The 24129-nt window shown below is 34.0% G+C and overlaps 1 protein-coding gene across 1 annotated transcript in view; it reads right to left on the bottom strand.

Annotated features, from left to right (window-relative positions):
- The window catches only part of SMC4 (structural maintenance of chromosomes 4), a 35129-nt gene extending 11912 nt beyond the window's left edge, over positions 1 to 23217 (bottom strand). Inside the window, exons 1-12 of the mRNA XM_023743999.1 lie at positions 23024 to 23217; positions 22378 to 22569; positions 20642 to 20818; positions 13556 to 13720; positions 13183 to 13310; positions 12589 to 12729; positions 11703 to 11853; positions 10277 to 10441; positions 7760 to 7993; positions 5837 to 6022; positions 4176 to 4337; positions 2 to 227 (exon numbers count right to left, since the gene is read on the bottom strand). Coding sequence (XP_023599767.1) covers positions 2 to 227; positions 4176 to 4337; positions 5837 to 6022; positions 7760 to 7993; positions 10277 to 10441; positions 11703 to 11853; positions 12589 to 12729; positions 13183 to 13310; positions 13556 to 13720; positions 20642 to 20818; positions 22378 to 22569; positions 23024 to 23125 — 2029 coding nt within the window. The 5' untranslated portion in view covers positions 23126 to 23217. The remainder of the gene's footprint in view (position 1; positions 228 to 4175; positions 4338 to 5836; positions 6023 to 7759; positions 7994 to 10276; positions 10442 to 11702; positions 11854 to 12588; positions 12730 to 13182; positions 13311 to 13555; positions 13721 to 20641; positions 20819 to 22377; positions 22570 to 23023) is intronic.
- Positions 23218 to 24129: the final 912 nt, after the last annotated feature.

Here is a 24129-nt window from a genome sequence, read left to right on the forward strand (position 1 = left end):
CCTGACTGTTCTATGATTTGCCCCTGTAACGTCACCACTCTCCATCTTCTGTCTTTTTGATATGCTACTCTTGTGGCTTGATCTAAGTTGTCAGCTACTAGGGTATCCCGTAAAGCAAAGTAAAAAGCTTGGCGGATTTCCTCATCTTTTACTTTTACTAAATCAAATAACCGAGGAGTATTTTCAGGAGTTTGAATTTTGGTCATTTTTTTTGCCCATACTGCCATCTAAAAGTAAAATATTAAGTATATATACATTAAAATAAAGGATAAAACATTTTAAGGTCGTAAGTTATATACATGTATAAAATGCAAGGACTTGTATACAAAGTTCTGAGTGTCTGTATTAATCGAGTACAGTGGTTCCCCCCTTATCTGCAGGGGCCATAGTCTAAGATCTCCCCAGTGGATACTTGAAACTGCGGATAGTATGAACCCTATTTGTACTATGTTTTCCTCTATACATACATACCTCTGATAAAATTTAATTTATAAATTAAGCACAGTAACAGATTAACAACTAATAAAATAGAACGATTATAATTACACTATAATAAAAGTTATGTAAATGTGATCTCTCTCTGATAAAGGTTCTGACTACTAAGTGACTAACAGGCAATTAGCATATACAGTGTGGGCACCCTAGACCAGTGGTCGGCAAACTCATTAGTCAACAGAGCCAAATATCAACAGTACGATTGAAATTTCTTTTGAGAGCCAAATTTTTTAAACTTAAACTATATAGGTAGGTACATTGTTATTAATCTAATTAGGGTACTCCTAAGCTGGCCTTTGCTAAAAACGTCCTCAATCTGATTGAGGTACGTTCACTGAGGTCGACCCCTTCCAACTCTCCCATCCACACTCGTCTTGTATACTTGTTTCGTCTATCTCCTTTCGTTCATCCTCTCTATATATCCAAACCATCTCAACATACCTTTCTCAATCCTCAACACTACATCTTCTTTCACTCGACAACGTTCCCTAAAATTAACTTAATAAACTTTACTTAAAGTTTTAAGTCAACTTCGCACTATATGTGCGCGCCTGCACGTGGTATTTTGTGGAAGAGCCATACTCAAGGGGCCAATGAGCCGCATGTGGCTCGTGAGCCGCGGTTTGCCGACCACTGCCCTAGACAAAGGGAAAAATCTGTGTCTGGGAAGACAGTGTGAGATTTCATCACATTACTCAGAATAGTGTAAAATTTAAAACTTATGAATTGTTTACTTCTGGATTTTTTCATTTAATATTTTCAGACTGTGATCTACAATGGGTAGCTTAAATCACAGAAAGTGAAGCTGCAGATAAGGGGGGGGGGACTACTATATTCATTGTTATTTTAAAAAAAGGGGGTAATTATAAAACTCTATTCAAAGATGACATGATTTAACATACATAAAATCCTAAAGAATCCTGCCACAAAACTATTAAAACTGATGATGAATCCAGCAAAATTGTAGGATACAAGATCGACATACAAAAATTAATTAATTGTACTTCTATATACTAGTATTGAAAATGAAATACTAAGCCCTAGCTGGTTTGATTCCAGTTAAGGTCACATGCCCAAGTTGTGGTCTTGATCCCCAGTTGGGGGTGTGCAGGAGGCAGCCAATTAATGATTCTCTTTCATCACTGATGTTTCTCTCCCTGCCTCTCTGAAATCAATTAAAAAATTAAAATGAAATTAAGAAAACTCAATTTATATAAAAAGAAAAACCCCCAAAACTTATGTTTAATCAAAGAAACACAAGACAAATTTACTGCAGGCTATGATAGATTATGGTATGAAATTAGATCTACATAAATGGAAGACATTCCAGGTTCATGGACTGTAACATTTAGTATTATTAAAATGAGAATACTATCCAAATTGATCTACAGACTCAATGCAATTGATATCAAAATTCCAGTTGCTTATCAAGGTCTGTAAGTTATATAAATCACTCTAAGTTACATGTTTAATCATTATGTTTTATACCTGAAACTAATGATATAGTATGTCAAATGTAATTAAAAAATAAAATTAATAAAATTCCAATTGCCTGTGTATTGGGGGCAGAAAGTGACCAGCTAATCTGAATACTGATATGAAAATTATAGGGACTCAGAATAGCCCAAACAATCTTGATATTAAAGAACCAAATTAGAGCCCTGGCCAGGTAGCTCAGTTGGTTAGACCACTCTCCCGATATGCCAAAGTTGTGGGTCTGATCCCCAGTCAGGGCACATATAGAAAGCAACTGGTGAGTGCATGGATGGGTAGAACAACATATCAATGTTTCTTTCTCTCAAATCAATAAAAAAAAAATCAGAGGACTCCTGATTTCAAAACTTATCACAAAGCTACAGTAATCATGACAGTATGGTACCAGTACAAAGATAGATAAATGTAGAATCCAGAAATAAACCTTTCTGGTCAGTTGATTTTTCAACAAAGGTACCAAGAAAATTCAATGGGGAAGTAAATCTTTCCAAGAAATGGTGCTGGAACAATTAGGTATCACATGTAAACGAGTAGAGTTGGACCCCTTCTTTACATTATATTGTAACATTAACTCCACAAGAATTTAAAACCTACAGTAAATGTAAAATTATGCTAAAATTATAAAACTCTTAGGAAAAAGCAGAGGAAATAAATTACTGTGCTCCTGGATTATGCACGAGTTTCCTAGATATGACACTCAAACACAACCAAATTTTTTTTAAAAAGTGTACTTATCAAAATTAAAATATTTTTGCGCGTCAGAGAACACCACCAAAAAAGTGAAAAGAACCCACAGAACAGGAGAAAATATTTGCAAATGATACATCTGACAAGAGACTTGTATCCAGAATATTTTAATAAAGAACTCCTACAACTCAATAATAAAGACAAATAAACCACTTAACAAACGGACAAAGAATTTGAACAGATATTTCTCCAAAGATAACAAATGGCCAATAAGCACATGAAAAGATGTTCATCATTAGTTATCAGAAATGCAAATCAAAAGCACAATGAGATATCATTTCACACTCACTAAGCTGAGGATGTAAAAAAAATTGGAACTCTCAGACATCCTTGGTAGGAAATGGTACAGCCACTGGAAAAGTTTGGTAGTTCCTCAAAAAGAAACAGTTCACATGTGACCCTGCAATTCCACTCCTAGGTATTAACTCAAGAGAATCGATAACATGTAGCTGCACAAAAACTTGCACTTGAATATTCATAGCAGCATTATCCTTAATAGCCAAACATGGAAACAAACCCTAGCTGGTTTGGCTCAGTGGATAGAGCGTCGGCCTGCGGACTGAAGTGTCCCAGGTTCGATTTTGGTCAGGGGCACACATGCCTGGGTTGCAGGCTCCATCCCCACTGTGGGGCGTGCAAGAGGCAGCTGATCAATGATTCTCCCTCATCATTGATGTTTCTCTCTCTCTCTCTCCCATCATCTCTGAAACCAATACAAATATATTTGAAAACAAAAAAACATGGGAACAACACAAACAGCCAATTACTGATGAACAGGTAAACAAAATGTGGCATATATCCACTCAATGGAATACCATTCAGCAATAAAAAGAAATGAAGTACTGGTGCATACTAGAACATAGATGAACTTGGAAAATCTACCCAGTTAAAGCCAGACACAAAAGGCTTCATATTATATGATTCCGTTTATATGACATGTCCAGTACAGTTCAATCTATAGAGACAAAAAATAGATTAGAGGTTCCTTGGGGAGTGGGGAGAATATGGGCAGTGACTACTAATGTGCATAAGGCTTCTTTTGGGGGTGATGAAAATAATTGGGAATTACAGTTAATCAGCGTTGTGAATATTCTAAAACTCACTGAACTGTATATGTTAAAATGATGAATTTTATGGTATGTGAACTATATTTCAATAAAGGTTTTGTTTTTTTAAAGTAATTATTGATGATGGAAGAAAGAAATGTAAACTACCAGTAACTCTAACAATGGAATGTATAATCCTTTTGGGGGGTGGGGGGGCGGCATTACAAGATTTTTTTTTTTTCATAACCATGTAACCACAGAGCCTAAAATAATCCTCAACACCTATCAGGTGTTCATTGAATAACCATGAAGAAAAAGCTAGAATTCAAAAATTTAAAAACAACAATACTTGGCACTTAATTAAATTATTTGTAGCTTTTTATGAGCACCTACCTTATCCAGACCTATAAAGGTCGCAACTCCAATATTTTGTCTTTTAAGGAAGTTGACACATTCTTGGGCTGTATCAATAGAGTCAACAACAATGTAGTCTAATGCCCGACAACAGGATGAAATAGCAACATCATATTTTTCATCAATTGCTCCTAAGTCCCCCTAATATAATAGGGGTGGGGGGAGAGAAATCAATGTATAATAAGCAAGGAATTAGGCACAGGATCATATAACTATTCATAAAGATTTTGCAAACTACTCTTAATTGAAAAACTATACTTACACATGAATTTAAAAAGTACAAGGGCACACAATGAAAAATATGTCTTCCTGTCATTCAACTAATTTTTAATCTACCATTTAAAAGGTCATGAATATGCAGATTTTAAACTTTTAATGAAAGCATAAAATGAAAGAATTGCTTTCACTGCATAAAAATTAAAAACTGAGAATTTGAAACCTAAAAGTACTATGAGCAAAATAACTTAAAACTCTTAATTATTCAAAGCCATCTAAGATGATGAACATCCTAATGAAACACATTTGCCTACTTATCAATCTATAATAAATTAGCTACCAAGCAACATTCACTGATGAGCTTTATTTTTCCCTGACGCAAATGAATAGGATCAAATTGTGTATCTTTGAGAAAATAAGGTGGAAATCACTTAACATTTAGATAGGAAGCTACTATACTGGGTAATTTTCACTTGTGCTTGTGAATCACTCTTTTCTGCTTCCTTCTCTGGAATGCTGACTCAGGGATTGCACCAACTGGCTCCTTTGGCTCTCTAGCTTTAGCTAATGAGAGGCACCAGCTAGAGAAACGGGCAGGGTAGGAGATGAATCAGGTTGAAATATATATTTTCTCCTGACCACCCTCTAGTCATGGCCACAGCTTCCTTCCCTCTTCAGTCTCAGGAGCGGGAATGGTCTCCACTATTGCTAGCCTTGGGTTTCTAAATATCCCTTGTTGATGTTCCTAAACTCTAGGCACATCCTTTGGTATAAAACCCAGAATACAATTATCAAATGCTTTAAAAAAAGTATAGAGTAGTTTTGTTAAAGTTTACCATTACGAAAGTTTTTTTCCCCTTAAAATTATAATTATCCAAACCAAACCCCGCCCCTAAACCCCTATTTTAAATATGAGAGAATCCATACTACCAAGAATTTTACCATCCCTGAGTATAAGTACAAAATGTTTAAAATTGAACATCCTTTAAAATAAACAAAATGTGCCCCAGCCATTTTGGCTCAGCGAATAAAGCATTGGCCTGTGGACTGAAGGGTCCTGGGTTCGATTCTAATCAAGGCCATGTACCTCGGTTGAGGGCTCAATCCCCAGTAGGGGGTGTACAGGAGGCAGCCGATCAATGATGTTCCTCTCTCATCGATGTCTCCCTCCCTTCCTCCCTTTTGCTCTAAAAATCAATAAAGCAGTTACATTTAAATTAGTGTGACTTCAAATGGCAGCTGGCTGCCACTGTGACACTTGTTCATCATGAAAATTTATTTCATAAAATAAATAAACAAATAAAAATGTTATTTTAATACAGTGACACTCAATATACACTTCTTTAAGTCAAGGCAAGACAATTATTTACAATGTTTTTCTTGAGAGAAAAATGTGTAGTTATTTCCAAATAAATCTACTTTACCAATCTTCCATATATTCCTGGAATCCTGCCAGATTTTTTTTCTTGAATTATTGCATCAAGGACTTTCCCTCTACTTTGATTCATTGCTAAGGAACTCTTTGCCTCTTCAACTTTTTGGAAAAGATCACGAACCAAACTTTTGCATTTTATTTCTTCTTGTGTAAGTTTTTGAAGTTCGTTTTCTTTCTAAAAGTGAAAAGTAAAACAAAACAAAATGAATCCCATAATTCTATGCCTAAATCACAGCATAGAATTAACTGTAATGCCTCAAAAAAAGAAAGAAAAGACCAACAATAAACACTTAAACCAGAACTAAGGGACCATACTGCAAATGCTGGTTTGGTTTTGAAAAAATGTGGATGGATTTTCTATTTTAAAAAGGGCATAAATTATTTGGATAATAAAGAAGATACATGCAGTATGGTTCTAGGAGCAATATACTGACTGATAGAGCAAGTAGTGCTGGGGCTGTGGAAATCCCAGTTTAAAGCCACACAGTTATGCATAACGTGTCCTAACTTTTAAGTTCTGTACTAATAAGAAAGCAGACTTTGTACAAGACCCTAAATATGGGTGACCCCGGCAGGACTATGGTTATACTGTGTTATGCTTTCTAAATAATAATGAACATTTATTAAATAAAGAAAAAAACATTAAAAAAGCAGAGCTCTAAAATGAAGGGGCACATGATGAGTGAATTATACTGCTATACAAAAATGTCAGACTGCCAAAAGAAGAGGAACCACCCACATGCACACAAAAATTCAAATTCCCAGTTGCTAAATCTCCAATTTAGAGCAGCCATTTTTTCTAACTGACATTCTCATTTCCTGGCTTTAAATTATCACCTCTATTACCAGTCACACTAGTATAAAGTAAAAGCTCAAGTTATAGTTACAACTTATCCAAAAATAAACTGAATTACTAGGGAGGATATAAGAAGTGGTCACTGGATATAATTTAAGTTTACATTTAAATTCTACATGGTCAAGAAATTCCCAGATGACCAAGTAGTGTACATTTACTAAAATGGGGGGGAAAATAAAAACAATTTCCAAAATTATAGTTTCTCTTCAGATAGCACTTTCTATTGCCATCTTGCCTAATGAGGCTTTTGGGAGATTCAAGTTACGAAGTTCCTTAGATAGATAATTCACTCAAGAATAGGAGGAGCACCAATGGGCTAAACTAGGTATCTTGATTACTTTAAAACAGTTTCTAGTCCCAACAATGAAACCACATCCATAAATTTGAAAAAATTACATTAATATAGTTGATTTGCATATTCAGTCACAAAGATATTTACGGTTTTCCATTTATTCTTGCATAAGTTGTCTAGACATAGATTTAGGGAAACACAAACTTCCTTTTGTTTAAATTCCATGGGAAATAATGGTGGTGGTAGCATTGTTATTTGCTGTTCGATGCCCCTGGGTAGAATACAGCAAGTTTCTTGATAGTCTCAGTTCTTATCAGTTGGAATACTATACTACTAGCCCCGTTCTTTTGGGCAATATTAACACTAAATGAAAAAAAAAATCTATGCAAATGCTTCTTGACTTAGGATGGGGTTACATACCAATAACCTGACTGGAAGTTGAAAATACCATTAACTAAAAAAATGCATTTAATACACCTAACCTACTGAACATCATAGCCTACTTAAATGTGCTCAGAACATTTATATTAGCCTACAGTTTGGCAAAATCATCTAACACAAAGCCTACTTTATTATCAAGTGTTAAATATCTCATGTAACTTATGTTTATCACTTTCACACCATCATAAAGTTAAAAAATCCTAAGTTGGGGACCATCTGTAACCAGTCACCTCAAATGTTGAAATTAAAAAATAAGGAAAACATATATACAAAACTTGGGTTGATAAACGATGTTCAGATGAAATACAGAAGCCAAGATTTACCTCCTTTAATTCGCGTTCAGTTTGAGGGAGTTTTGCTTCTATATCTCTGATTGCAGCTTTCCTTTCTTTGAGAGTCTCCGAAGCTGCAATTAGAGCTTCCTTGGCTTTACTTAATTGAGACACTGCAGTATTATGCCGACTGAGATAGATATCAAGCTCTGACTGGGCTACATCCATCTTTGAACGGGCTTCGTTTACCAATTTGCTGAAACCCATAAGTTCTTTCTCTTGACTCTGTTAAAATATGATAAGACATCATTAAATCTGTAATATTGTGTTTTCAAACTTAAACTGAAATAGAAACCATGTATTTTGAATTCAACTTAAGAGATTCTACAAGCATAATATATACAATTAAATAATTCTTACAAGAGGAATGGACTGTTTTGCTGTACATAATCTTTCCCAACTGATTTCACAAGAGCTTAATGAGGTATATATTAGTATGCTCATTTTAGAAGTCCTATATCCTATATAACAAAAGGTTAATATGCAAATAGACAGAATGGCAGAATGACCGGTTACTATGACATGCATTGACCACCAGGGGGCAGACGCTCCCACAGAAGCCAGGCTCATGGCTGGTGAGTGCCTCTCCCACCTCCGCAGCAGTGCTAAGGACCCCTCGGGGGATGTCCGCCTGACGGCTTAGGGGAGCGAGGGTGCAGGCTGGGCTGAGGGGACACCCCCACCCCCGCCCCAGTACACGAATGTAGTGCACCGGGTCTCTAGTTAAAACATAAAAGTAGTGGTTAAGAGAACAAAAATTTGGGTCTAAACTCTGGATCCCATGGCCTTTATACATCACTTTACCTGAAATGGTAAGGTCTAAGGACTATTCAGCAGAAAGTTCCCTCAAGTATATTTGTGTTAAACATCTTTAAAAGTTTTAGAGGTATGGTCAGGGTAATCCTCAACACGTCATTATTTGATGTGTAGAAATTTTGGGCTATGATGGGCTGTGTAAAAAGAACCTATGTATTAGAATAATGGTTTAAGAAAGGCCCTTACAAAAGGCCCCTTCATTTCATACAAAAAGGAATAGGCCCAGAAACATGAGGTTCCATCCAACGTCATCAGATAGTTTAAATGTTTGATGGTGAAACTCACAAACACTAACACACCCCTCTCTCACTATATTCTAGACACTATTTTGAATGCCTTTGGTATTTGTTAATTCCATGACATAACAATTCTATGAGGTAAATACCATCATTATGTTCATTTTGAGGAAACTGAGATCAGAGTTTAAATAATTTGTTCAAAAGCACTCCCCCATAAATGGCAGAGCCTCTTTTTTTTAGCTAATACTTTATGCTGAGGAATGAAGACACCTGAATGTGAGTCCTGGCTTTTTCACTAACAAAGGGTACAAAGGCACATGGGAATACTCAGTATACATTAGATGAACAAATGTGAAAACTACATTCATAATGTATTCCATTATGAAAGCCACTATATTATCCATTGCCACTTTACCATATGGGCATCCCACTTAAAAAGTTTTGTAGTATAACATTAGAATATGTCCATATTTCAAAATAGAATCTATTACATCTGTAATGAAACAAAAACAAAAACAAACCAACACTTTATTGAGGAATAATTAAAAGACAAAGGGTGTACATAAGTCTGTAATTTATGTAAAGTCAATTTAATTCAATTATCATTACCTATTAAAACAGTGGTTCTCAACCTTCTGGCCCTTTAAATACAGTTCCTCATATTGTGACCCCCAACCATAAAATTATTTTCGTTGCTACTGTTAAGAATCGTAATGTAAATATCTGATATGCAGGATGGTCTTGGGCGACCCCTGTGAAAGGGTCATTCAACCACCAAAGGGGTCTCGACCCACAGGTTGAGAACCGCTGTATTAAAATGTGGTGAAATACAAAGACAGCTAAACTTTGTGCTTATAATATTCGTTACATTAATCAAATGCTAAAGTAATGTAATAGCTATCTAGTTTCAAGGCACTTATGAGTATACATACATTTTATTTTTACAAAGATTCGTAAGATAGGTATTATTTTTTGCTACTTTGAGGAATATGACTTGGAGACATAATCTATACAAGATCAGAGATGACTTGAACCAAAAACTAATATAAGGGCTGTAGTTTTAAACTATTACATAAGAGCTATAGAAGCAAAGAAATGGGATATCGACCTGTGTGCTTAGTGTGTCTGGGTTTTTATAGTTGGTTACCAATTAAGTTACCAAGAAAATAAGATGAAAAAGAAAATTTGATGAAATCAGTAGGCTCAACAAAGAATGGCATATATAAAAAAATATTGGACATGTTACATTTTCTGTGACCACTATAAATTCTAACTCAGATAATTAAAAAAAAAAAAAAAAAAGGCAGAAAAGACAAAGATTTTTTAGGAATGTTAGGTTAGATATTAAAGGTCCAAACTTTTTCTTCTAACAGGTCAGTTTTAAATATTACTACAAAAACAATCAAGTTAAAAAAAGCCACTAAAATAAACACCAAGTGATGATGAATCTTACTTCCTTTTCTTTCTGAAGCCCTTGTGTTTCCTGTTTAAGGCTATCCATCACTTCCTTTAATTTTTCTTCTTCTTTCTCTTTTTCCTTCTCAAGGGTATTCTTTCTAGTTGTTGTCTCAGTTATGATATTCTCACTCTTGGCAGGTATACTTTCAAATTCTTCTACCTAAGATTATAAAACAAATTAAAGGTATAGGAGCATGTGTCTAAAGCATCTAATACTATTGTATTTAGATTTGAATTAGTTGATTTCAACAAGTACTTTTTTCTCTCTGTGATAGAAAAGGGTATCTGTAAAGGATATCTGCAAGTATTTTCTTAACCATTTACTGAAATTTCTATAGTCTCAGTCTAATGGTAAAGCTAATTCTATGAATCCCTGATTCCTTATGAATAAAATTCTCCCTGCCTGGGTCAATTTCAGGCGATAATTATCCTTTCACCTATTAAAACGCTCGGACTACATGAGATCTCTTAAAACTATCCACCATAGTATATTAAAACTTACCACAAATTACCTTTACTAGTATACCCCGTAGCTTCCCTCAAATCCTAAGATCTTTCACAACTTTACCCTTCCAGAGTTACCATGTAGGACTACTATTTCATTCCATTACTACCAATAACCACTTACCCACATTTGATGCCTAAAGGCCAACTATATAACAGTTACATTTGGCTATTTGTCCAATTTAGGGGTTACTCCCAAATCCATATGGTATTTTGTTTATTCTGATGATCTAGTACTAGCAAAGTTCAACATTTCCTTAAATGATGTTCCTCAAACATTGATTCATGTAAGATTTGTCATTATACCAAGCAGAAAGTATTTTGTGAACAAATACATTTAGAAAATGCTTATAAGGTAAAACAAAGCCAATATTGTAATTACTGTGTAATTACATGGTAAAAAGCTTTTTTGGGGGAAAGGTGCTTAGGTGTCATATCTATTAGTATCTGATAGAGCAATGAGCATAGTTAGAAAAGGTCCCAAATTAATTATTAGAGTCTGGCCCCTGGCAAGGTAGGCATTCTGATCCAAAGTTTTTTGTTGTTTTTTGTTGTTTTTTTTTAAAAAACAACCACTTTGTTGTAAATTACCAGCTTCCCCTTCTCTCCTTTATAAGGAGGAACTCAATTTAATTTTTGTAAGAGGTAGGTAATACTTTTAAGTCTATAATACATAACCAAAGAATAATGTTTCTCCAACAATGTATACCAGAAACATGCTCTAAAACTCAAATTCAATGAATGTTTTGGGGAAAGCATCAGTTTCGGAGATGAATCTTAAACACAATATTCAGAATCCCCACGCATTCTCTTAGATAATAAGGGGCAAGCACATCCATAAAAAATCATAAAATCTAGATCTGATATGCAGACATTAAATTTTAAGAAATTTTTAGAAAATTTTCCCTAAAACCCACCTTTTCTTTATCTTTTTGAAGTTGTTTCTCCAGTTTTTTGGCCTTACTTGAAGCATGTTTTAATTTTTCTCTAACTTGAACATCTTCCAAATCTAGTTGTGTAAATTTTTCTTTGTTCTCCTCAATATATTTTGTAATTTTATTCAGTTTCCTAGCAAAGCAAGAAAATAATCAATCGTTATTTTTGGATATTCAGGTATTTAAAGGCATATTACACCCTGCCTGGGACATTTCCTCTATAAACGTATCCAAGCTTTTAAAAGGTAGGGTCCTAAAATAGCCTATTTTCAAGTTGATCCTACCTTCCCCCCCATATTTGAGGAAGCCAGTAAGTGATTATGAGAGTTATTTTGCCCTTCTATGCTGGATGGGAAATACTACATTCCCCATGGACTACGATATCTAGGCATAAAATTTTTTTATCATGAAACTTAAAGAATAAAAAAGAAAAATCATAGGTAAGAGATATTAATTTCATTAAATGTTAGCACAGAAAAGTCATGAACATTTAAACAAATCTTATCTAAAATAACCCCAATTCTACCTCAATTACATCTGTGAACTCTTTATTCTTAAAACAATCGGTCAGATTAATAAGTACTTATTTTTGCTGTGAGGTTTTGTTTATGGGATTCTGCCACAAGGGGGTAGCATCCTCCATTATTTTAAGACTTTAGCATTGAGCACTCAAATCTGTAATGATGACTGTACTGGATGCAGGGCAATTAAATGTTTCGTTTTTGTCTGCAAAAGGAGACCATTTTATATGCTGGCAAATGTATTATACTCATGTGCTGCCAACAAGTTTATATATAGACACATACACATACAGGTAATAAAATTAACTGAATTTAAATACTTCTAGTACTTTCCAAAAAATTATTACTTCTCTACATCTTTTACAGCTTTATTCTTAGCTTTCATTTCATTTGATAGCATACTGCTCTTCTCATTAATTTCTTTGGTATCTTCATTAATTTTTTCCTTTTGAGTTTCCATTTCAGCAACTCGTTTCTGCAGATCATGACTAGAGGGAGAAAAAGAAATTGGAGATCCCAAAATGTCATTTTTAAAATTATGTAATGATTTTAGTAAAACTAGCCATTTCTAAAATATTCTTAACTACAGCCAATTTACAAAAACCTGGGGCTATTGGAGGATGTGTGTATGGAAAAAAGGGGGAGGGGGAATAGCAACCTAGGTGACTAGAATTAGGAACAAAATAGGTTCCATTTATAAACAAAATTATGTCTGTCACAGGAATTAAAAAGTATATATAAAACTATTAAGTATAGTAACAAATACTTGTGAGCCCACTTCCCAACTTAAAGTAGGATTCTTTAAAAGTCAACTTTAATACTATGGTAAACAACCGCAATTTAATGAATATCACATAAAATAATTTTTATACTTCACATCTCTCTAACATAGGAAAAGAAAATGGGATTTGACTTACTGTCAGATACATTAAGGTACTTACATGTAATATTGACAAACATGATTCTTTTTTCTAAATATTTCATTTTCCAAGGTAAGAAATTCAATTGCTATGTTTTTCTCTCCTTCTAAGGCATCTTTTTCCTTTTCCACCATCTTAACTCTGTTTAACTACAAAAATTAATAGTGTATAGATTGTTAAAAAAACACTTCAAATGTACAACCTGAATTTAAAATATGCCAAAATGAGATAAAACATATAAACTGCATTAAAATGTTAATAAAAAATATAACATTCAATCTAAAATAGCAAACATTTTTCAATTAAAATCTATAGTAACTTAAATATTTGATTCCTAAAATTTGTTAATAAATGAAACATTCTGATTTACAACAAAAATCTACAAGAGATTCACCTTCTCTCCTCTGTGTTCATTCAATATTTCAACTCTTCGGCACAAGACTTTAATAGGTTCATTTAGACGTCCACAACCAATTATATCTTCTAAATATTCAAGCATACCCTCATCATGTTCAGTCTGGCCTTTTGGTTTCATCATAGCGATTTGTTCAACTTCACCCTTTAAAAAAAGCCGTATTTTACACTCATTGTGTATGTTTAGCTACATCAACTTTAAATTAGGAACAATTAACAAATCCATTAATAACTAACAATTAAACTTAGTAAATCAGTAGTTTGGAGATTTAATAAGATACAAATAAAAAATGTTCCCTTGTCCGGCCAGTGTGGCTCAATGGTTGAGTGTCAACCTATGAACCAGGAGGTCACAGTTTGATTCCCAGGTCAGGGTACATGCCTGGGTTGTGGGCTAGATTCCCAGTGGGGGCGTGCAGGAGGCAGCCAATCAATGATTCTCCCTCATCACTGATGTTTCTCTCTCTCTCCCTCTTCCTCTATGAAATTTAAAAAAAAACAAAAAACTTCTCTCCACTGATATTCTTGGTAATTTAAATTTCATATAAGTGGTTAAGAAATGTGTATTTATACTCCCTTGTATGAACACTTGTAGTATACACCCACATATACACAGAGGCAAAGGAAGATCCCCTGTTTACAATGTTCATTCAATACAAATAAAACTATTAACTTTTCTACTAAGCAAGGTTATTCATATAATCTACAATTTGATTATTGTGGAAACATTATCAACTACTAATATAATTAGAGCTCCTGCTTTAAAACCAAGAATTTTTAAAAAGACCCTTCATTGGTTATCCTGTCTCAAGGTGGTTAATATTATTAAACTTTCTATATAAACCCGGTATTATAAGTTGCTCAAGTGCTGGGCTTCATAAGGATGTCTCAAAGTTCTCACTTTCTAAAAGCAACACTATTAACTGGAAAAGGAAATGACCTATTTTTCTCATGGTAATAATAGAAGAAATCCAACTGACTGAAAACTAAAGGTCCTGATACATGACACTGAAAAACTTTTGTTTGCAATCAATACTAAATTTTGAATTGTAATTAAAATCTTAGAAGAACATTACATATTAGTATTTATGTAGTTTAATTACAAAGAGAAAAGAAGAAAGAAATCCACAACCAGTAACCTTTAAGGCTGACTGCCAGGCAGTCATTTGGTTTGGTAGTAGAGAAAATTTTGTCTAAACATGCTCAGACAAAATGCTGCTACTTTACTTCACAGAAGTAGCCTGCTTGTACTCTACATCCTATTTATAACAGAAGGGACAGGCTAGTAGAAAAAACAACAATACTCCTTTATTTCAGAAAAATAGCAAAGACAAAAGAAAAAAATTTACACATTTAAAAAGAACATATTACTCTTTCTCAATTTAAATATTTATTTATGAACAAACCCTAAAAATTTGGGGTAAAACTTGCTCATGAAAAAGCGTCATTATTTACCAAAAGCCTCAACATAATTATGAAAAGTTAAAAAAATTAAAGATAAAACATCTCATTTTAAAATCTACTCATTGACAGGAATAATCTTTAATATTTATACATCATCATCACATTTTCTACTTTGACAACAAAGGAGCACATGATTATCAAATACAAAGTGAAATGTTATCTAAAGAGCCTGTTTATATTTTCTGTAATCTTCAGTATGTATGAATTAGTGTTTAAACTAAAATATGTAGGCATTTATTTACATTAAGTATTTATTTTATTCTGCTTTCAGTGACCAGTTCTTTCCAAATATTTGCAGCAATAGTTTAAGTTTTAGACAAGATTTAAGTCTGGAAAAATATCCAAAGCTTTGCATTACAATAGGGTGAATCCCAGCCATTGTAGAAGCCGTGTTATTCAAAATTTTTATAAGCAAGGTTATCAATATTGACATTACTGACATTTTGCACTGGATATATTTTGTTGTGGGGAGCTATGCTAGGCTTCTTAGGATGTTTAATAGTATCTCTGACCCTGAGCCACTAGAAGACAGTAGCATCTCCCCTTCCCCAGCTGTAATAACTTAAATTGTCTCCATGCAAAACTACCCTCAGCTGAGAACCATCGATATACTTGTTTAAATCTTTTGGGTTAATATTAATAATCCAGGTAACAAATATAATAGCTGACGCCTGATATTAAAACTATGCCAAGAAAACTCATATCTGAGTCAAATGGCACAGTGTACATTTTTCAGATAACCAAAAGTTAGTATTCAACATACCAGTTTACATTGATAAAAATATTCCTAAAGACAACACATTTTTCCTGGCCAAATTACTCATTGAAGAGATGGACTACCAGTATTAGGAAACTGCCTAGCTTTGGGTATAGTAGTTACTTATTTTTGGTTATTTGTTCCTCCTCCCTCCTCCCTCAATTAAAATGAAGGACATACAGTTGCAATTTCTTTTCACCAACAAGGTTGCCCAGTTGAAAATAAGTATCAACATGAAAGACAAGGGCATTTATGAATCCAAATAGTTCCATCTCAAGTCCCATATACCATTCAGTTTTAGATTGTTTTATTATATGGCATGCAAAAAAATATATTTTTTTTTACCAGTTATCAACAAGCTGTGAGAACATTTAGGCCTCTACTTGTCACTTGACTATTAGGACTGCTATGGCATTCCAATGGCAACCTTGGACTTTTCTTGTGTCTGTTTCTTTATGTCCTTTGCCTGCCTTACCACCTTCTACTATTTGCTTTCTTATTTCTTTTTCCATTTTGTGCCATTTTATATATAATATGTAAGTTGATAACCTGTGCCCAGAGGACCATATCTTTATTTTGCAGAAATGTTACCTATTCCACGGGAAATTATAAAATATAGTTTTAATAATAAAAATACATTTGAGAGATAATTTTAAAGCATCAATCTGACTTATTTTTTTGCTATTATTTATTACAGACTGTTTTAAATTATGTTCAAAATATATCAGAGACATTAAACAACTGTGGAAAATATCAACAATGTTTTTGTGTTTTTTTGGTTAATCCTCACCTAAGGATTTTTTCCATTCACTTTTTACAGAGCATGGGAGGGAGGGAGAGGGGGGGAGGGAGGGAGGGAGGGAGAGAGGGGGAGAGAGAGAGAGAGAGAGAGAGACATCAAGGTGAGACAAACACATTGATTGCCCTCCACAAGAGCCCCAACCAGGGTCGGTGATCGAACTGCGGTTGCAATCCAGGTACATGCCCTTGACTGAGTAGTAAACCAGTGACCCTCCAGTGCACGGTCCAATGCTCTAAGCACTAAGCCATACCGGCCAGGGCTCAACTATGGTTTCTAAGAGTATCACAGGAATAGCAAGCATACTTCAAGAGAATATTTATACTACAAAGGCTTAAATATTAACTTATTGTGATTCAGCTATACCATTCTTTGGTAATTTAATTTACAGGAATACAACATAAAAATCTATGAGGAGTAAGTAGCTATGATTCTTTTTCAAAAAAATTCAAATTTTAGCAAAAGCATGAACCACAGGAACTCAAGAATAAAACTTTCCCCTCTCTAATAAGGCCTACAAGATTCTAAAGACAGATAGGAATGTTTGCATCACAAATAGCCCATAATTATTGAACTTTGAATTTTTATCTAGTCTTAATCTTTTTATTTTCTCCATTTTCACTGTAAATTAATGTCCTTTATCTTTTAAAAATATTTTTTTATTGATTTCAGAGAGGGTGGGAGAGGGAAAGAGGCAGAAACATCAATGATGAGAGAAAATCATTATCTGTCTAAAATAAGTATACTAGCCGTGACTGGTTTGGCTCAGTGGATAGAGCGTCGGCCTGCGGACTGAAAGGTTCCAGGTTCGATTCCAGTCAAGGGCATGTACCTTGGTTGCGGGCACATCCCCAGTGGGAGGTGTGCAGCAGGCAGCTGATCGATGTTTCTCTCTCATCGATGTTTCTAGCTCTCTATTCCTCTCCCTTCCTCTGTAAAAAATCAATAAAATATATATATTTAAAAAAAAAGTAAATTAAAATAAGTATACTAATAGAAAGGATGATGCTTTAGTGGCTGGACTACTTGATATCACTTCTGGTTGCTTCTGAGTAGCCTATTTTCTTTCATAGTTAAGGCTGTTGAACAAGGTACTTTTGGGTAACTGAGGTATTACTGATAAAGTTAAAAATTTCTTTGATCCAGCACAGACTTATTTCTACAGACTAAAAGACTGTAACCCAAATAGTTTGTATGTCATGCCAGACTTAGAACTATCCTGGAAAGAGATGGATAGGTTAACAATTCAGACCTAAGTTAATCTAATCTCCAAATTATTAAATAATAAGAAAAAAAAATCTTGATTCTTGTCTTAAATTTTAATGAAAAAATTTTAATATAAACACAAAGCATATGAAGTTGAAAAGTTTGATGCCTTGAAGGGAGCAAATGCATCCAAATCAACTAAACCTAACTTATAAGTTGTAGTCACCACAAAATGCTTCAGAGTTAATAAAAACCTACCTGTTACACCGATAGGTATTATAATAGGACAAAGGCTCCCAAAATCAGGTATATATACATGAATGTTCAAATATGGAAAGTACAATGGTCAATTATTATCAAACACCTTATGAAAGCATGTAATAAGTGCCCGTAAGGACAAGAACAGGATTTAACCATCTTTGTATCATTTATAGCATCTTAGCATAGTACTCTTCATTAGGTACTCATTTGAGTGGTCAACTGATAAAATTTTAAATGGTTTCAAATACTAGAAATGTATTCTAGAAGAATGTACTAAAACAATATAAACACTGTAAAAAAAATTCACCCTATGGACTTTGTTTGAACGTGATCCCTGGCCAGTCTATACATTTTATTCAAAGTAATCACTTATGTCTTAGATGGTGGTATTATGATATCTCTACATATCCAGCCTCCCAAACCACAGCTCGTTTTTAAGATAAACGTTATTCAGTGGGAGGGAAAGGAATAAAAACCACATTCTTACTTACCTTCAAATGCTTTAAATCTCTAGTACAGGAATCGAAGATTTTGATAAGGAACTAAATAAAAATCCATAGTAACCACTGCAACTTTCCCTCAAACTTTTAAATGAGGCATCATTAGTTCTACCTAGTCTAATCCCTTTCTTCTTCCTACCAGGTGAGTTCCTAAAGTTCTTACTTGTAAATTTAATCAAATGGAATTTAATCTGTTAACTTGGAAAGTTTACCTTGGCATTAAAAATATTTAAAACAATTTAATTGTTAAGATGACATAAAAAGATTGATATTATCATGAGGACAAATGGCTTCAGTATCTTAAGTACTTGAGAAGTACATAGTTAATATAAAGTTGACAATTTAAAAATTATTCTTATTTATTTTTTTGGGAAGCTGTTACGTTATTTAACTTCCTTTATTATTGAACTATGGAGAGAGGCTGCACCAAGGAAAAAAATTACCCTTACAAGGATTAAAATGCAGCCCACTTTATTTTAATGTCTTTGCACATGTGTTAAACTTTGATTATCCCAGGAAAACAGTAAATAGCAAATTATAAACAATAGATACAAGTAGATTCTTGCAAAATGGTATAATTATCAAATTTATTATTATAAAGGGATGTAACTTTTCATCCATAATTAATTAAACCGAATTTCCAAACATAAAAGTCCACAAAACAGTTAAATTTTATTGTTAAAAACCCTACAAAGTTTTAATTCCACGTTGTGTTAACTCAAATCTTAGATCCAGAGCTGACTTCCCAACATTTAAAAAAAAAATTAGTTTGGGTTATAGAAGTATTACAAATGTCCTGTGCCTGGTAACAAAAGGTATTAATATAAGTCATTTTAGAATGATTCTTATTTATCTTGTACATACACTATGCATATCTAAAAGTAATATTTTCTTTTAAAAATATAGTTGAGGAACAAAGATAAAAATGAAAAAAGGGGTTAACATTTTATAAGTTTGTTATTGGAACACTCACGTCATCCTAACAAAGCTTTTAGTATCAAATAAAAATTCCCAATTTAGTGTAAAATCAGTAGGACAAGATACTAAAAAATATTAGCAACTATTTCTATGTCAAAATACAGTTTTTTGCTTTAATTATAATACTCTTGGTGATTCTGGACAGGGCACAGAAAAAGAGAGCCTCAAAAAAATTTTTTAATACACCTGACAAAGCTATGCTTTACACTAAAAACTTTTTAAGAAGGTAGTACATAAAGAAGGGATTTTTTTTACCAAGCAATTCTGGTAGAATATACCCTTACCCAAATAAAGAATACAGGTTTTCTAATAAAAATCAACTTAACACCTGGTATTTAATTTTATACCCCCTTAAAAAAACGTTAACAGTCGTGATACTTAAGAATGAAATATCAGTTACTCTCTGATCTTCCAGTAGTGGTTTCAAATAGGCCATTCTAACCAAAACACAGTAAAGCTTTTAACCATTCTAAGTGTTTAAAAAAAAAAAAAAAAAAAGATATTAAATTAAATTAGCTAGATGCTCAAGTAAATTCAGAAAACACCAAGTGTACAGAGTCTTTTATTTTTTTGGCTATATAACATTAGCAGAAATAAGAATAAGAACAAGAGCAAAGGAAAATAAGTATTAGGAGATAATGAATCTCATTTAAAATGTTATCTTAAAGGGAAATACAAACAAAAATGATAAGTAGTTGCTATATCCCTGTCACGCTAAAGCAGCACAATAATATTGGTGTTTAATGTTTATTTCACTACGCCAATATTTACGTGCTGCTAGAGCGGAACAAGTATGTCAGTCCACTCAAACATGAGCATCTGATGATGAAAATATAGTTTTGAGTGAATTTCCTTAAATTTCTAGAGCAGCAAATAATGATTCGCATCTTGACTATAGTATGTAAACCATGATGTGCTGCTATAGTACTTTAAGGCCTAAAAATACAGGATTCATCCAATAGGGGTATGCCCCCTAAACTTTATTGGGGAAAAAAAATACACACTCACACACACAAAAAACACACACAAAAAAACTAAAAACAAAACCCCCCACAAAAATAACAGGAAAAAGAGGACCTCTAATGTCTTTAATAAACTTACCTGCAAGATTAAAAATCTGTTATGGTCCAAGTCAATTCCATGGCTTCGAAGAAGATTTCCAACATCCTTAAATGTCTTCTTCTTCCCACTTATGTGATAGACAGAAGTATTATCTCTGTAGGCCGTCCTGGATACATAGAAGTTACTGTTAGGGATGACTTCATAATCATCCCCTTCCTGTTTTGAGGAAAAACAAAACCAGAAAAACAATTTTGGTATTAAGTTACTGCTCCACATTTTACTCACGTCATATTGAAACTAATTATATGGATTAAAAATTTTAAAGAACATGCACATAAACCTGCAATAGTTCTCAGAAATAACCTTCTTAGCAAAGAATACTTTTCAAAGTTGTTTGATTCCTTCCTCAGCGATCACAAAAACCAAAAAGCCAAACCAAATAAATGAAAACAAAACAACTCCCCCCTCCCCCTGCAAACAAGCCTAAAAAACGTTTGACTGAGAAAAAGAGTTGATGAATGGGGACAAAATCTGACTATAATAGTCACTATATCCAAAACAAACTCACATGAATTATTAAATCATGTTGATAGATTAAATTACTAGTCCATTAAAAAAATCTGCAAAGAATGAAAGGAAAAAAAGAAGGCAAGCAGTAATGAGGTGATACGGCTTTTTTTTTTTTTCGGAGGGGGAGGGGAAATATACTTTTAATTGAAGGTAAAAAGAATTGTAAAAAATTGACAACTGTATTCCCCACATTAAAAAAGAATCAGATTTAAAAAGTGAAGCACAAATCTACCTTATTTAAACTCACTTCCCTTGAAAAGGTGTCATTTTGAAATTATGACTTAAAATTTACATGAATCAAATGTACCTAATAGGCAATGGAACAAAATCTGATTTATTAGCAATCTATTATCCAATTCAAATTGTACAATAAAAACCTAAGAAACAAAAAGAGAGAAAAAAACCTGAGAAACAAAATTAAAATAGATGCCACTGTGTAGATTTAAAGCCCTTTATATTTAAAAAAAAAAAAAATTAAAACCTATGAGCCAAGTCACATTTCTTCTCATTGTGTAATTAAATTTCTATATTTTTAGGTTCTGGCCATTTTTCAACCATGAATTTTCAAAGTTAATTATTAATCAGAAGAGAAAAAAACCCTATACCAACAAAACCGTGTAAATAATCTGAACAGACATTTTACCTATAATTGTCTCCTTTTCTAGAAAACAAATGTGTTAGCTTGACCCATCTCCCCTGTTTTAAAAGGGTAGTTTAAACTGAATCAAAGCTCTTTCATATCAGATACACAGAACTACTAATAACATTCGATTTCATGTGAACTGAAATAACAGATGGTTAAATTTAGGCAACTGTTACATTTTCAAGTTTAGGTAATTCATCTGAAAGCAATAAAATATAACTTAAAAAAACCAAAAATGCATAGTAAAAGAATGCCTATTTGGCGCTCAGAACATTAAAACTGCTTGATATTTTATTCCAAAAAGGTAAGCACCAACTACTATGAGCTACTTAAAATTAATTTTCCTGGTTGAAAATTTTAATATTTTAAGTTTAACAGCTACCTCCACCACTACTCAAAAAGAAAATATGGTCATGGAGGTAACTAAATCAATAATCTGTTCTGCTTTAACCAGACACTAACTTTTAAAACCCAAATTTAAGCCAAAAATAAAACGTGCGATGTATTAAAATTATGTGTATTCCTTACTCAAAGCTGCAAATAACTAGACAAAGTCCCTTACCTTATCAATTATCTTTTGAAAGTGAACTTCCACAGAACAACTCTGAATATCCTTGTGTTCGTCAGAATTATGTATTAGTACTGAGAGTTTCTTAGATCTTATTTTTTGTGCTCGATAGCCAAACACGAAAAGCATAGAATCAATAACATTGGATTTGCCACTGCCATTTGGCCCAATAATACAGGAAAAGCGCTGCATAAAAAGAACAGAACAAAAAAATCAAAGTGAAGTTTAAAAGGTCATACTACCGATTTTAAACAACTTGATTTCTTTAACAAGCAGCAAATCTACAAGTATTTTGGTTTTCACTGCTACACAACACAACTTAAATTTTCTTACTACTTTGACACAAGCTTGAACACTTTAAAAAGGCCACATTCTAATTCTAACTTTTTACAAAATTCATTCTAATAGTAAAGAGAAAATACTACCTTCAAACAAAAAACTCACCAATTCTATTCAGTGAAAACAACTTTATAATAGGTAAAGAGGTACCAAAGATAATCAGATAAAGCTAATTTGTTGTTAAAAGCAAACACCAGGTATGCATCAATCAGGATAAATATAATAGTTACTGATACAAAATTGAAATATCTTGTAATAACGACTCATTATCTTTCAATAGTTATTTAAAATGGTCAAATACCTTATGAAAAGGTCCCAGAATTTTTTCCCCAGCATAGGATTTGAAGTTCTGGTTTACAATGTGCGTTATCATAAGCCGAGGAGCTCCAGCTTCATTGGTCATTGCAGGAGGCGGGGGAGGAGGGATGCTATTCAAAATCTCTTCTAAACTTCTATTATCAATTTCCTCACTTGGAGTCTCTAAGTCAGTCAAGGGAAAGGAAAGGCAAAGCGAGGGGTGGGGGGGAAGCCTGCATTAGTGCAATTCGTTCTGAGGACTAGAGCCTACTACTCTCTGGAGAGATGTTATTTAAGAAACACAGGAATCTCTCTTTTCCACTTAAATAGTATTATCCAAGCTCAAAGGCGATCAGAATCTTTCATCTTGATTTTAGTAAAAAAATTCTTCAAAGGAATGCCACCAGTCACAAAAACCTATACAAATCTACTTCTTAGGAGTCAAAACACTACATCCATCATAAAGCAAAGCTGGGAAAACCACAGCAACCCGATTCCCTGCTGCCCGCCCATTGGGGTGGTTAAATCCTAAGGCTCTAGATCCAACTGTTCCCGTATCGGAGCTCCTGGAAACTCCATTCCCGAGCCCCACCGACAGTCACAAGGGTTTCATAATGTCACCTCATCACTGGACTCACAAAGGCTACGGTGGCTTCGAGTAAATGATCATCTTCTCTTTAATCTAACTTTAAGGCCACAGAAGTGAGGTTAGGGTCAAGCAACTTTCCATTTTATTAATACTGTACATTGATTACGCCTGGAAAAAAAAAAAAGTCCACCGGCTATTGGCTGACCCGGCCGATTTCCGCGGAAATAACAAGGCCACAAACAGAAATTTAGTCAACGGCCGAAGCCACCGACTCGCCCCCATCCCCTCCGGTCCCGTTACACTCAAAGTGCACGGTCCCGTCTCCGAAAATCGCCGAATCGCTCTCTGGAGCTGACCTACCGGACCCACACGCATCCCGGGACGTCCCCCTCGCAGCTCTCCTTGCTCTTCGCAAGTAACCCGGCCCGTCCCGGGCGGGGCGCGGGACCCATCGGGTCTCCGCTGCGCGGTCCTTGCGGAGCCTGGGCGGGCGGCGACTCACCTGCGCATCAGGGCCGGGC

This window comes from Myotis lucifugus, unplaced genomic scaffold (assembly GCF_000147115.1).
Source record: "Myotis lucifugus unplaced genomic scaffold, Myoluc2.0 scaffold_423, whole genome shotgun sequence".
Lineage (NCBI taxonomy): Eukaryota > Metazoa > Chordata > Mammalia > Chiroptera > Vespertilionidae > Myotis > Myotis lucifugus.